Source organism: Euprymna scolopes, chromosome 41 (assembly GCF_053919585.1).
Source record: "Euprymna scolopes isolate OS-2025 chromosome 41, ASM5391958v1, whole genome shotgun sequence".
Classification (NCBI taxonomy): Eukaryota; Metazoa; Mollusca; class Cephalopoda; order Sepiida; family Sepiolidae; genus Euprymna; species Euprymna scolopes.
The window spans coordinates 70,436,072-70,453,037 of NC_136522.1; the positions used below are offsets into that span (position 1 = coordinate 70,436,072).

Sequence of the window (16,966 nt, forward strand, 5' to 3'; positions counted from 1 at the left end):
GAAATTTTTATTTCCTGTCTGTCCTTCATATTTAGATAACAAATTTTGACAGAGCTGTCACCGGCTAGCAGGGTATCATTGTCGTCTGCTTTCTGTTCCTGCAGTTCACGTCGCCACGCCTTTTCCACTCCACTCTCTCTGTCATACTGCTGCTGCTATCTCCTCGTGACGTCACTAGTCCTGCTACCTCCTACTGCTCCTCTCTCTATTTCACTGCAGCTATTGCTGTCTACGCCACGTTGCCGCACATTATGGTACAGCAAGAATTATTTTGAATATATACAAAAGAAGAGATATACAGAGGAGACGGAGCTAGAGATAGAAATCTAGACGGATGAAAAGAGTTAGAGTGTTGGAAACAGGGTCGTTCTTTGGAAGAAATGTTCATTTCAGCTTTTGGAAGTTTCATCAACAAATATCCGGATGAACAAAGGTATGATTTCTTTATTGGTATGATGCATAACAATCCAGAACTATGTTCCGTTCTCTTTGTGTTATCCGTATTATAAATGTCCTGTAACCCTTCACCCACACACACACACACACACACACACACACACACACACACACACACACACACACACACACACGGATTTATGAACATTAGACGACACGAAGAAACTTCAGTATATACACAACTCGTCATATATTTACCCAACGCACTTTATATACAGCGCCTTGCATATATATATATATATATATATATATATATATATATATATATATATATATATATATATATATATATATATATATATATGGACCTTATACCCTCCTCACAACGTAACATAAATACTGACATTCTGGTATTTTCCAAAAGATGATCGATAAAGTTTTTTTGTGTGTTGGCTCGTTTATATTACTAATGTGATACGTTAATAATACTATTGTGATACGTTAATAATACTATTGTGATACGTTAATAATACTATTGTGATACGTTTATGATACTATTGTGATACATTTATAATACTATTGTGATACGTTAATAATACTATTGTGATACGTTAATAATACTATTGTGATACGTTAATAATACTATTGTGATACGTTAATAATACTATTGTGATACGTTTATAATACTATTGTGATACGTTAATAATACTATTGTGATACGTTGATAATACTATTGTGATACGTTAATAATACTATTGTGATACGATGATAATACTATTGTGATACGTTAATAATACTATTGTGATACGTTAATAATACTATTGTGATACGTTAATAATACTATAGTGATACGTTGATAATACTATTGTGATACGTTAATAATACTATTGTGATACGTTAATAATACTATTGTGATACGTTTATAATACTATTGTGATACGTTAATAATACTATTGTGATACGTTGATAATACTATTGTGATACGTTTATATTACTATTGTGATACGTTAATAATACTATTGTTATACGTTAATAATACTAATGTGATACGTTAATAATACTAATGTGATACGTTTGTGTTGGGTTTTCAGCTTTCACCCGAGGTATGATTAGCGGTGACTTTGGCCGGGGACGACCCGATATATTACATAATGGAGAATGGGGCTCCATCGGCAATACAGGATGGGACGATAAGGACGCCACTGTCTTCTGTCGCAGCCTCGGATATGGGTAAGCTTGTAAACGTAATATTTTCTGTCTGTCTGTCTGTCGCTGTCTCCCTCTGTCTGTCTGTCAGTCAGTCTGTCTGTCTGTCTCTCTCTCTCTTCACACACACACACACACACACACACACACACACACACACACACACACACACACACACATTAGTGGCTTGGCAAAGCAAAACCAAGCAAAAAAAAAAAAAAAAAAACTAAGCAAAATTCATTCCAAAGCAGAAAAATTAAAGCTAGTCTACCAGGACACTATATAAACAAATATAGGCAAATTTGGATACATTTTATTGGTTTGAAAATATAAATTCTTTTTTACTAATTGTCATAAAATTTAACGATATAATAGTATTATGATCTTCAAAAAGCCTGCAAATTTTCTTGTAGCTTCAACCCATAGAACCAAAAATATGAGCATTTCAATATTCAATAAGGCTATCAGTATAGGTATATCCATATATATATATATATATATATATATATATATATATATATATATATATATATATATATATATATATATATATATTACGAACACAGAAGAGATATAAGGAATGGTAACGCCCTAAATGCACTCTTTTGCTATTGTGCAGAACACGATCATTCATTTGATTTATATCATGCGAAAATTATAAAATTCGTGATAGATAGAGCTAAAAGAAGACTTTTAGCGTCAGCACTAATATTAAACACTAATACTATTATGCAAAGAAAGGGCTTCTACCATTTAGCCCCTAGTATGGGGAAAAAAATTATCAAAGAACAAAATATCAAAACAGATCCTGGTTAACCGTTTTTCCTTAATCTTTAAATAATTTAAACAAAATGAATAAGTTTAGAGAAAAAAAAGTGTACAAATTTATTTAGCGTATTTTTTAAAAGTGTATATATATAGACATTGAACAACCCAACCTTCCCATACATACACATAGTTTCCTTCCCGATATGGGTAGGATTCTAACACTGTTTCCCTTTCATTTTCGTATGGTCTATGATCGTCTATACCACCTTTTATTGGCAATTTTATAAGTTCCAAATCTCAGTGACTATTGATCAGAATTAAACAAATGAAGACTCGTTGGAAAGGTAATTACCTGAATTATGTGGTAAACTATGTGACGTTTAAGGTCGCACATGAAAGAGATCATCCATCATCTGAAACCTGTTTTTTTGGCACTTTTTACAGCCATAACATGTTTCAATCATAGTCATTTGTTTTCCTAATTTTGCATATAAATTACAAAATATCTGATATTTCCCTAAAATCTATGGCCTTGATGGAGGTGAGACTAAAACTTGCTGCTATGGTTTGAAATGATCTTAAATAACAGCAAGGGGAGACTTGATTCCAAATATTTCTCATATGTTATATCTCCCCTCTTTGATTTTCGTAGATAAAGTAAATTTCACAGTGTATAAGGATTATTTGATACTGGAGATATTCACAATTGTACCCTATTTCCAAAAGAGGGGAGATATTACATAAGAGAAATATTGAAATCGCCAATTTTTAAAACAAATTGATTGATTACCTGCTCTAATCGGGGACCCACCACAGTGCACCAGGAGAAAGCTTCGCATGCCTCTCCACAGTGACTTAGTCCACAATACATTGTAGTCTACATTGCACTGTAGAGAACCTACAGTGGATTTTATAAAATTATTTTTTATATAATGGCTTGAATTAAAGTTTAAAACGCAAAAGTCAAGCATCATGGTTCAATTGTGTTCTAAACAGAAAAATCCATTCCAAACGCGCCCCTGTCATATCAAAGAACCTACTGTTGATTTTATATGCCGGGCTCTTCTGCTTGTGCGGTGATAAAACTTCTCAAATGCACTTGTGATGTTAGGCTGTATAAAGGTGTTCACTTTGGCTAAAATCGCTTGTTTCTTTTTTCATCAGATTATTTTGATCATCTATTTTCAGAAACATACCGATGCAAAACCTGAGTGAATTTCCAAAGCGACTTGTCCGTCTATAGCAAATGAATCCTTACAGCCACAATACCTTATATATATTTATATATATATATATATATATATATATATATATATATATACATACATATATATATATATATCAATAAATATATATATATATATAAATATATATATATTCTTGAAAGTTTTTTAACCTTTAAAACTGTATAAAATCTTAATTTTTATATTTTTTATCATTTGTTAGAAAACTATTTAGTCAGTAAGTCATTTAATCACCTGCAATCACTGCATCAACTTCCTCTTTTGAATTCACTATAGTTCTAACGTTAATTTAAGGGATCATCAGTTTTTTACCATGAAACACTGTTTCGAGGATTTAAAAACAAACCAGTATATTAAATCATAGCTCCCGAGTAGTGTTGATCAAACACCACCCCCTTAATCACAAGAACAATTTTTTTACAGATATTAGATCTAGTTTCCTACTCTTGATTAATTTGGCTAATCTATTCATGTCATATATATATATATAGTCATCCACATACAGTACTGTTTCGCTGTAGCCCAGCTCATCAGTGCGACTAGACAAGCAACTACCTCAAGCCATGATCGAAACCGACCGTCCAAACGACATTCACCATTATGCTTTTCGGCTGCTGCTGTGAGGGTAGTGAATTAACGATGTTTTGACATTGTCCAAATGCCTAAACTCGATTTGTTTACACAAATGGTATATAGTAGATTAATATATATATATATATATATATATATATATATATATATATATATACACACACACTTACAGACATATATATTGCGGATTGCACAACTCTTGCCTCACAATAGCATGCACAACTGCCCCTACAGGGTGTATCCTTTGTCTTTCGAGACTGAACGGAGACATCGCGATATATATATAGATAACGAATGATAAAAATATTTTTTTTATTTTTTTGTATAGTTGTAAAGGTTAAAAACTTCAAAGACTATATACATACATACATACATACATACATATATATATATATATATATATATATATATATATATATATTAAATTATAATTCAATATATATATATATATGTATGTATGTATGTATATATTTAATACCTACAGGCACTAGTGTTTTATCCTTTCGGAAATCATCAGTGCAGGGAGTTGCGATTACAGATAGTCGGGAGATTCGAACCCAGCTACGAAGCCATCTCTGACTTCATTAGCAAGGTACGAACCACGTGGCCAACGTAAACTGCGAGAAAAACCGTTGAAATTAACATTTGTATAAACCTAAACGTCAAGACAGCGGGAGTGATTTTACGAGTAGAACATCAGCTTCAGTGAACGACCTAGTACGTTTCACCATAAAGTGCTCAACAATAAGAATCGACATATTAAAGGGGCTGACATAATTATTGCTATAGTAATTTTTTTAATACCTACAGACACTAATGTTCCACCCTTTCGTGTGTGTGTGTGTGTGTGTGTTCACGCGCTCGCGCGTGTCTATGCGTGCGCGCGCGCGTGTGTGAAAAATTAAAATTCTGAATCTTTTTATTTAATTTTCTTACCAGTTTCCTAAAGCTGGTGATGGCGCATCCTACCGGATGCCAAACATCCACGAACTAACTTAGATATTCCAGCCGAGAGATCTTTTTCAAGATTCTGGAGTCCCTTTAAATGCCATTGTTTGAATCTCTTGCACGTGATTCACCGAGTATATTTGCCAGGTGGTTTTTATGACACTGACACTTACCCTTTATATAACATAATTTTAGCGAGAAATACAAACAAACAAACAAACAAACAAACAAACATACATACTGACGTTTACCCTTTTATATAATAGCTTAAAAAGAACATAACACATTTATTTAAAGGTGTTTGTTTTTTTTTTGTTTTTTTTGCTTTGTTTTGTTTTTATTTTTGATGTATTTTACTATGTTTCAGTGGGGGAAGCGCCATCCCTTCTTCAGAGATATACAACCGACGCAGCATCATCTGGTTGTCGAATGTGAACTGTAACGGCAACGAGACCAGTTTGGACGAATGCGCTCATTCCGAATGGGGTGAAACGACAGAAGACCCGCAAAAACCGGCTTCAGAAATCATTGCAGGAGTTCAATGTTCAGATGGTTAGTTAATTTCCATGTAGCATTTTCCTTGAAATAAAAACAATGATTTTTTATGGTAACTGAATTTTACAGTCGTATATCTATACAGTTATAAAACCCTGTAGACCGTCCGACCACCTTTGCTTGCATCTTATCCATCAAAAACATTGTTGTCATGGAAACCAGCTTGAATTTAATAAAATTCACACTCCTTTCCGCAGTTCAACCATACTTCAAGCATGAAACTGTGTTTTTCTTGTGTTTTGGTTTCGATTTCAATGAACGCGTATCTAAGGCAACGCGGAAACTCTAGAGGAAGACGTCCAATCTGTAGTGGAATGGCGGACAAAAATGGATGGTAACACTCAATGCAGGCAAGACTAAGCTTTTCTCCTTTAATAACTACAAGAAGCTGCTAGAAAGGACTTGTCCTGCCTTGATAGAATTCAAAATAGACTTCGTAGCCTCGTAGGAGATGTCCTTTTCTCTTCCTTGCAACCTCTATCTCATAGAAGAGATTTTGCGAGTTTGTCTCTGATGTATCGTTATTTTCATGGAAAGTGTTCGACTGAGCTTCAGTCTATGGTCCCCTCCCCTCGCCAAACTTTCACAAGAAACACTCGTCTAGCTGAAAACACTATCAATAATTCCCCCCACTCTTTATCTGTGCCTAAACCTAAACGTAGATTCCATGAATAAAGCTTCTTTCTTAGAACTGCACGCCTGTGGAATTGTCTTCCGTTTTCCTGCTTTCCGGCTGACTACAATATGGTTGTGTTCAAGTCTAACGTAAACAAGTTCTTGATGAGCTGTTCCATATAAGTTATCAAATTTACCGAATTTTCATTACTAATGATTACTATATTGTCCAATTTCTACTGTACACTCTTTAACCCTTATCCTTGAGTGGCCTCTTGGCCTTGATAATGTAGTGATGCCTTTGTAAAAAAATTAAAAAAAAAAACCCTTTTACACCACTAATATCCATGGCTAATGATATATTACCTAAAAGTACTTTGTTTAATCTCCTCGGTTTAACGTTCCCGGGGAACATAACTTGGAATAGATACATTGAGGGAATTGCCAAGGCTGCTGCAAAGAAAATGGGCTCTCTTTACCGTGCTAGAAAGTTACTTACGTTTGAAAGTATCCTGTACCTCTACAAGGCCACAATTTGCCCATGTATCGAGTATTGTTGTCACTTTTGGGCTGGTGCATCTGCTACTTGTCTCTCGCTCCTGGACAGGGTTCAAAAGAGAGTCGCCAACCTGATATTTCCCGCACTGTCAGCTAGGCTTCAACTGCTGTCCCATCGACGAAATGTTGGATCCCTCTGTCTGTTTTACAAGTATTCCGACGAACTGCAAACCCTTGTACCCCCTCGACGTAAATACCTCCGACAAACCCACAAGCAGCAAAATCCCACTCCTACACAGTAGAGCATTTATTCCAGTAATTTCCGACAAAGCACTTCACTGCCTTTTTTTTCCTGCATCGACATTATCGCGGATGTGTCTACTTGCATCAACATGCTTTCTATTCCTCTGCTTCCTATGATGTCAGCGCGTGCACACTTGCTTAATGTACTAAGACGGCTGCTGCTGCTGCCAATATATTTGCTAGCCAGCTTACATAGGCTGCTGCTGATTTTCTCATACGAGCTCTATTACAATAAGAGTGCACTGCTCCGTTACAATGTGTGACGTAAGAACAGATCTTGGAGATAGTTATTTCACTTTTAGTGATATTCAAGGTTTCCTTACAGCAGCATTGCCTAACTGCCCCGCGCAACGAAATTGTTTAAATACATTTACTGAATATATGATAATAGCAGACAAGATATTGCTCAGAAATGAATGAGGATCCCTAAATACTCCTATTTCAAGCCCAGAATGTCATTTTCATTTTTAATTTGTATAATAAAAAGGAGTTGAAAGAGAGAGTTAAAAAGAATAGAAAGTAGACCTTCGGTTTATTTTCAACAGCTTCACAACAATTGCTATTCTTTGTTATCTTATTCTTAAAGTCTGCGATTTTATTAGCGATGGGAATGGAGGGTTGATTTCTGCTTTCTACATCGGAATCTTTCCATCCAACACTTATCATTGACTAATTTATGACCTTAAAGTAATGGTTTTTAGCTCCTTACATTAAGTGGCTTCATACCTTACCTAGACCGATTTCCACTAAAATAAAATTTAAAAAATACAAAAAATAAATACAAAATATTTGCTTTCCTGTTTACTTTATGGTAAAATAGCATTTCAGCCCGGCGTTGCCCGGGTATTTGGAGGTGTATGTTGAGCAAAAAAATAATAAAAGCGGTCAATTTTTTTAACTGACCCCTATTATGACCCCTTAATATTTATTGTTTTGGGCTCAAATCACGTTATTAAGTTAGATCCATGTCCAAGGTACATATATCTCAAATTTTAAGTGATTAGACCCAAAATTGTCGGAAAATTTTGGTAGATTTGGAGGTGTATGCTGAGCAAAAAAAAAAAAGTCAATTTTTTATCTTTGACCCCTATTATGACCCCTTAACATTTATTATTTTGGGCTCAAATCGAGTAATTAAGTTAGATCCATGTCCAAGGAACCTATATATAAAATTTCAAGTGTGTAGATCCAAAATTGTTGGAGGAGTTTGGTAGAGTTCTCAAAGGTCAAATCGTTTAACTTTGGCCCCTTAGTACCCAAATTTCTGGCCGAAACTCTATCACATCGATTTTCCCAAATCTCAGTACCCAGTATATCAAATTTCAAGTCAGTAAAGTAAAAATTGACAAAGTTTTTGCGTAGGGAAATGTACACAGACAGACACAGAGACAGACACACAGACTTCACTTTTATAAATATACTAGTATGGGTGCCTGGCGTTGCCCGGGTGTTTTGAGGTGTATGCTGAGCAAAAAAAAGGGTAACTTTTTTTTTAACTTTGACCTCTATTATGACCCCTTAAAATTTATTGGTTTGGGCTCAAATTACGTTATTAAGTTAGATCCATGTCCATGGAACCTATATCTAAAATTTCAAGTGTTTAGACCCAAAATTGTCGGAGGAGTTTGGTAGAGTTCTCAAAAGTCAAATCGTTGAACTTTGACCCCTTAATCGCCAAATTTCTGACCGAAAACCGATCACATGGATTTTCCTAAATCTCAGTATCCTGTATATCAAATTTCGAGTCTGTAGGCTAAAAATTGACAGAGTTATTGCGTAGGGAAATGGACACACATACACACAGACACGTTCACTTTTATAGATATAAATAAATAGATAGATAAGAGTGGGGGCAGGGGCGGAGGTTTCTGCTTTCTAGGTCGGAATAACACTTATCATTGGCTAATTTATGACCTTGAAGTAATATTTTTTAGCTCCTTACATTAAGTGGCTTCATACCTTACCTGGAGCGATTTCCACTAATAAATAAATAAATAAATAAATAAATAAATAAAAATGTTTCCTGTTTATTGGTACCCTGTGCAAATGCCAATTCCATTTTATAGTAAACTTTCCTCAGACAAAATTAATACCACCACTTAATTCGTCATAAGATTTTAATCATGAAAGACTATTTGATCTTGGTATAGGCTTTTTTTTTTCAATTGCATCACCGAACATTTAGAGTATACAGATGAAATTCGATGTCTCCAATTCACCTCCCATCGACAGATTCCCATTATCGACGGTCTCTCTCGCACGGCTCCCGTAGACAAATTTGAAAACTTCAGTTTTCGCCAGCTCGACAAAACGTGACGTCATTACTTTACCTTCTTCCCATATCCTGTTGTGTTCATCCTGTTTAACCTACTGCCCCGCGTTTCGAGCTTACGTCAAACATCTACGATTTCATCTGTGGGAACGGATTCTGTTTTACAAGTTCCGTGTCACCATGACATGCACCCAGTGTCCGGCCAACTCAAAAATTAATACTAGTTAGTTCCTATTTACAATGCCTCACCACGGGACAGAGTTAGACACCAGGGTCGTTTTTTTAATGTGGAGAAAAGGAACAAAAATAAAAAATTGTCTCAGTCGTGAAGGATTTCTCCTCCACTGACAGGGAACAAGAAATTGAAGTGCATCATCTGAATAACAGATACTACACTTTAGTTAAACGTCGCTATTCAGAGCCACGCCTTGAACTTAAAGGTATTAGTGATTTATGTCTATTGATCAGTATATGGATCAACTAGCAGGAACATCTGGTGTTACCCGGTAATCGTCTCAACTGCCATCTCTGTTAAATGAGATGGAAGCAAATTTAGGGTCTTCATTTTGATTCTGACTTAGGATTAGGGTTAGGGTTAGGGTTAGGGTTAATAGGGGGTATGTTTTCGACTTCATCACTGAATAAAAAAAATCAGTTTTGTTTTTCTATTCAACTGCGTGGTTGATGAATCCATAAGTCTACAGACACCCTGCACTGATGATTCCCGACAGGATGAAACACTATTGTCTGTAGGTATTTAATAATCATTAGAGTAAATAATGATGTCAGCCCCTTTAAGAAACTTGTTTCTTATCGTTGAGCACTTTCAATTGTAATAAAGTGAGTCAACTTAGTTTTTATGCGCAGAGCGTCATATAATGATTAGATCACTCTGACTGACGTTAAAAACATTTAATAAGAATTAATGTTTAAATGACGTTAATCGTGACACTGCACTGATGATTCCCGAAAGGACGAAACACTAGTATCTGTAGGTATTTAATAATTATTATAATAAATAATAATAATAATAATAATAATAATAATAATAATAATAATATATATATATATATATATATATATATATATATAGTAAGTTATAAACATATATATGGCAATTAAGCTACACAGATATGTGTGTAAGGACACTTCTCAACCTATATACTCAATGAATTTTTGACCTGCAGACTGAAAACTGGTTTATATGATATTTAGACACGTGGAAAACTTTTTAATTCGTTCTCAAGGGCTGTTAAGTGGTCAAAATTAGCAAATTAGTACGTGGGGGGGTCGTCAGATGTTTATGGGTTTGTCAACTGTTTCACGATTGCGCATGCGCAGTCCTGAAACATGACAGCTTTCTTGTGTTAAGAATAACTAGGTTTGAAAGCACTTTTTTAACGATCTTGTCAAGCTGGTCTAATGGTTATCGTATTTGACTCACTGTCTTAAGGTTTTGAGTTCGATCTCAGTTCGAGTATATTTTTACTTACAAGAAGGGAACTATTTAGACAAAAACAAATACTCGCATGTCTCAGTTTCTGTCCATATTTTTACTTTATTTTTTAAAAAGGAATTTAACGTTACGTTTTATGCATACACTATTTCTGCTTATAATAAACTAGCAGGATCCGTGTACCGGCGTTGCTCAGTGGAAGTATGCCTCCTATTCCACTTGTAAAAAGAACCCAATTAAACTACGGTTGTTAGTGGGAGCCACTGCCGATCCAGTATAATAGTGGTCACTGACGCCCATGCACAAAACGACGCATTACATATATATTTATATATTGAAGAGTTAAGCTTCCAAACAATCGAGTATATTTTTAATGCTTTGTTCCGATAAAAAAATACAGAATTTTATTTAAAGAAATATGCAGCATGGATAAAAAAATTTTTAACAACAAAAAAAAAGTTCGTTTTATTTCGTTCAATAAATTTTTGCATTGTTCTTTCGGCATATAAACAAATGCAAATATTTGGGAGCTAACCTCTTCAATATATAAATACATATGAAGTGCGTCGTTTTGAAATATCACAGCGGGCCAAGATCACAGTGTAGAATCTATTCTGATGCTAAACTTTAACTTTTCTGTTCTCGCTCAGTGGAGGAGAAATCCTTCACGACTAAGACACTTTTTAGTGTTGTTCTTATTTAGCGTACCCCTTTTTGGGGAGCTGGATTTTCCCCACAATGTAAATGAACTTTGTGTTTAACTCTGCCCTCGTGGGGAGGCAAGTAAATAGGAATATTCAAAAATTATTATAACGACATTTGAAAACGAGGTTACATCAAAGGGAGGTCACACATACACACGGTGTGTTTAATAAAATAAGAACTCAGTTTTGCTGATGTTTTGACGAAGAGGTCATCGTTGTCGTTGTCGAATACGTGGTCGTTATTTTTTTTTATGTCTTTAGGAAAAAATCTTATAGAAGCCGGAAGCTAAACATTTCAATATATATGAAATGCGTAGTTTTGAAACATCACCAATGTACACGCATACTTGCTGATGTTTTGATGAATCGTTGTAGAAGATGTCGGCGTTGTTATTGTTTATGTGTGTAGGAAGAATCTCAATATAAAAGTCGCATATATTTGGGAGCTAAGCTCTTCAATATATAAATACATATGAAATGCGTAGTTTTGAAACATCACCAATGTACACGCAGTGTATCTCATGGTAAAAGAACTTAGATTTGTTGATGTTTTGTACGAAGGCGTCGTCATCATCGACGAGGAAGATTTTTGTGTGTGTGTTTAAGAAAAGATGAGTGAGAATCTTATAGTGGATATCATATTTTAAAAGTTGTAATTGAAAGCAAGTAAATGGGTTATTTTAAGTTCGTTTAATGATTTTATTGTTCAATCTTAACTATGCATTGAATGAACTTGAATCCGAGCCCAAAAGTATATCTCTTAGTGACGCCATATTTTAATGTTCGTAGTGTTCGTTTATTTAGCGAATAACTAGATTCTGGAATATGAGAAATATCAAAGCGCAGCCAATCAGAATGGACGGAATTTGAAAAAGGATACTTTATTATTTATAAATAGAATACTGGAAAGATTATGTTATGTCTATGTATCTATGAGCTTGTTACGATAGGTGTAATCACAGTATTTGTGGAATATGTAGAATTAGTCCCGATGACTTCTGATATCGGTGGTACGACTAAATATTTAATATTTAGAGAGAAAAATAGGGACTCCTTCCTCTAAAGACGTTGCGATTGTGATGGTGTTACTCGACGGATGCAATGTAGCATTTTAATATCAATTTGTCTCAAATGGTGTTCGAAAGCTACATAGGTTGGTTGGTTGGTTGTTTTTGTTTTACGGCATATCAACCCTTTTCGGGTTATTTAATGCCGAATCCAAAGATTTTGAAGAAAAAAATTTTTTAATAGAATATATTTGTTGTTTTCAAGTCGGTTTCTATTTAACCCATAGTTGGGACCCTAACAGGTACTACCACTCCGGGTCAGAGTGGACCTGGGAGCAATGGTAATTAAAGGGTGGCTCCAAACTCCCCAAAGCCCACAAGCTGGGGCCTCACCACTGGATATAGTTTAAGGTCATATCCAGGACCCCTATTGAGAGACTTTTACCCTCTGCATGGGGGGGGGGGAGTCAGTGTATTCTAATGCCCCACCGACAGGGCCAGAAAGCTGCATAGGATCGTGGCTATTAGCCTAGATGCATTGTTACAAACCTACGATACTTTGTCAAGATGAAAATTTCCGCAGTTATTTTATTATATAGAAGATGAGAAGATAGAATTCTGCATTAATTAAAATATCATTTATGCGTATTTTACAACCAGGCAACGGAATCATTTTCGGCTCTCCCCTTACATGACGTCATCTTCGATGGCGTGATAACAGATGGCATCAGCTTCTATAGTCATATATAACGTCATATAATATATGACTTCATAGCATATACATCTGTATATGCTAACGACATATATGACGTCATAACATATATATATACATATATATATGTTATATATACATACACACGTATATATATAATTATATATATATACGTTTTATATATATATATATATATATATATATATATATATATATACGTTTTATTTTTTATTACAGTATCTTTCTGTTAAGTTACATTATTGTTTCCGCCCTCCTCGCAACCCTCCCCCCTTACCTCATCCACTCTTTCATCCCAAAATAGCGAACATTTCTGTAAAAGTCTGAGGACGCTACAGACGGCCAAAAAAACGGCCGGGTAGCTGAAACAATAATGTAACTTAACAGAAAGATACGGTAATAAAAAATGAAACGCATATTTGCTCTACAACAGGATTGAGCACTTTCTTCAGTTTTTATTAATTACCATAAGGGTGTCCCAATAAAATGTATACACTCTTAAAATTATCCCAACTTCAACCATGAGCACGAGATACTACATTTCCAAGAGATGTGTATGAAGAAACAATGGCACTTACAGTAGGATAAATCATATCTTGATAGTAACCCTCTATGGCGTGATAACAGATGGCGTCAGCTTCTATAGTCATATATGACGTCATAGAATATATGACGTCATAGCATATATATATATCTGTACATGCTAACGTCATATTACCCCAAGTAGGTGACAGATCTTGTGATTTGCCTGAGATGCGGGTTCCCTTGCGATATTTTCGTAAGAGGTGTTAGTAATAAAGCGATCGGACCCGCATCACCTTTTTCGACTGGCAAATCCATGTATATGCCACAGTTTCCTAAGGGGGGGGGACGTCTTAATACTAACACTAACACTAAGACTGAGCTTCAATCTATGGTCCCCCCTCGCCAAACTTTCACAAGAAACACTAGACTAGCTGAAAACATTATCAATAATATTCCCCACTCTTTATCTGTGCCTAAACCTAAACATAGATTCCATGATCAAAGCTTCTTTCTTAGAACTGCACGCCTGTGGAATTGTCTTCCGTTTTCCTGCTTTCCAGCTGTCTATAATATGGTTGTCTTCAAGTCCAACGTGAACAAGTTTCTGATGAGCAGTTCCACTTAAGTTAACAAATTTACCAAACTTCCATTACTATTGATTACTATATTGTCCTTTTGACTACTCTACACTCTTTAACCCTTATCCTTGAGTGGCCTATCGGCCTTGATAAGTGGTGACGCCTATGTAAAAAAAAAAAACAAAAAAAACACCGTTTCCTTTCTTTTCATTGTAAATATCACTTTTAATTTCTTTATTCACGACAGCCCCCCCCCTTTTTACATATTGTATTACATTGGATTTAAGTAGGTAAGTCATAGTATGAGTATTTGGTAATTGAAGGAGGATGTATACGCTGATGGATGTATAGTATAAATGAGGGATTATGGTGCGAGTAGATTGAAAGTAGGATTTAGCTAAGTTAGCTTAGGCAGCATTAGTTAGTCAAGACCGACTTTTCCCCCATTCCTCATTTCGGCCTTATGCCAAATTCTTCTTTAAAAATCTTGTATTTTTATTGGAAATAAGTGTTAGCAATTTTCATACAAAAAATAATGTTTCATGCTTATGCAATTATCAGTGTAGGAAGTGATAATTATTACTGGTCGAGTGATTCGAACTTAGTAAAAAAAAACACCTTGTCGTATCAGGCTAGTGTCTTCCCTCTAGGTTACCGACAACTAGCACGTGAATGAAAGGGAATTAAATACATATATAAAAGCCAAGTATGTCCAAGGATGGAATACTGCTGCCATATCTGGGCAGGAGCTGCTAAAAACAGCCTATCCTGCCTTGACAGAGTACAAAATCGACTTCGTGGCTTAGTGGGGGGTGCCCTTTTCTCTACCCTGCAACCTCTCTCCCACAGAAGAGACGTTGCGAGCCTATCCTTGTTTTATCGTTATTTTCATGGCAGGTGCTCGTCTGAACTCCAATCTCTGGTCTCCCCCTCGCTAATCTTTCACGAAAAGCACCCGTCTAGCTGAATCAACTGTGAAAAATTTCCCCCACTCTTTATCTGTGCCTAAATCAAAACGTGGATTCCATGAACAAAGCTTCTTTCTTAGAATTGCACGCCTGTGGAACTCTGTTCCGTCTGCCTGCTTCCCACCTGACTACAACTTGGATGTCTTCAAGACCAACGTTAACAAATTCCTAATGAACCGCCCCCTTAAGTAAACACTTCATCAAATCTCCACACTAACGTACTGTATTTGCAATAACCCTTATCCCTGAGTGGCTTCCGGGCCTTGATAAGTGGTGACCACCGTGTAAAAAACAAAAAAAGAAAATATGAATTACATATTCGGCGGACTTTCATGGATAGCAGTCAGAGTATTCAACAACAAGAAAGTCGGAATTATGCGTTTCCGTTTACATTGACCTGTTTTTAAAAATTCCCTAAACAGGGCTCAACTTTACTTTTCGTAAGGGGGCTTCATTACTATAATATTTTAAAATGAATATTGACAATTTATAGCTGTCGCTTCCGAGATGTTAATCCAATGAAACTCCGGCGTTTATAAAATAGTGCTCAACAACAAGTAGAGCTGTATTATTGTAGAGTTTTCTTTATTCATTCAAACATTATTGGCTACATATGTGCATACATGTTTCAGCTGTGGTTTCTTTCGAAATTAAACTTTATCTAGTCTATGTGCAATTAGTTTTAAGAACTTCACATCTCTGGTAGACAATAGCGTATGACTGCTTTCCTGTTTACTACAATATGGTCGTTAGTATTATAAAAATAAACTTACTTCTTTTTAACCTGGGTTTTCTCTTTCAGATTTTGTTCGCATTTCCGGCGGTGAAAGTCAAGGGAGAGTCGAAACGTTCAAAGATGGAGAGTGGGTCTCCATTGCTGCAGACAACTGGGATGATAAGGATGCCACGGTATTTTGTTCGATGTTGGGATACAGGTGAGTTTTCATTTTTTTAATTATTTTTTCTTAAGCTTCCCCATTGTTTGCACTAATATTCTCTCTATATCTATATAAAGTTGCGGGGTTTGTTTTACTATTCACATAGATTCGAAAAAGTTGTCAAAAAAACAAATATATAAAAAATAAATGTTATCAAAGGCAAGATAAGTTACTTTCTACCAAACTGGATAAATATTTAGTGTTTTTATTTAATGTAAAATGTTTATTCAGTTCGAAAATCATACAGTGTTTATCGATATATTTGAAAAAGGCAAATGGCGGCGAGGTCTCTGTTGAATATGTTAAGTTTGGGAAAAGGAGTTAAAACTAAAAAATTATACAAAATACTATTAGAAACTCACTCAATATATGTCAGCCTATGCCATGGTAACATACACTGGGTGGGTTTCTAACGGTATTTTGTATAAGTTTTTAGTTTGAACCTATTTTCCTATTTAGATTTATTAAAGTCGTTCGCTATTTTAAAACTGTCTATAAGAATACACCATCGCACTAACAGTTTTTTTTTTATTAATTGACCTAATACTGCAATAATCTTTTGTATTAAATAATGCTGACAAGCACTGAATTATAAATCTTTATCAGTGGACACGATCACCAATCAACCATCGATCTCAATTCAAGGTTAGTTTATATAATAATT

The 16,966-nt window shown here is 35.2% G+C and overlaps 1 protein-coding gene across 2 annotated transcripts in view; it reads left to right on the plus strand.

Moving 5' to 3' along the window:
* Positions 1–16,966, plus strand: part of LOC145266610 (scavenger receptor cysteine-rich domain superfamily protein-like) — a 211,122-nt gene that overhangs the window by 159,539 nt on the left and 34,617 nt on the right. For both annotated transcript variants that reach the window (XM_080122515.1, XM_080122516.1), the window contains 3 exons: positions 1,488–1,626; positions 5,521–5,705; positions 16,167–16,299. In XM_080122515.1, coding sequence (XP_079978641.1) covers positions 1,488–1,626; positions 5,521–5,705; positions 16,167–16,299 — 457 coding nt within the window. The remainder of the gene's footprint in view (positions 1–1,487; positions 1,627–5,520; positions 5,706–16,166; positions 16,300–16,966) is intronic.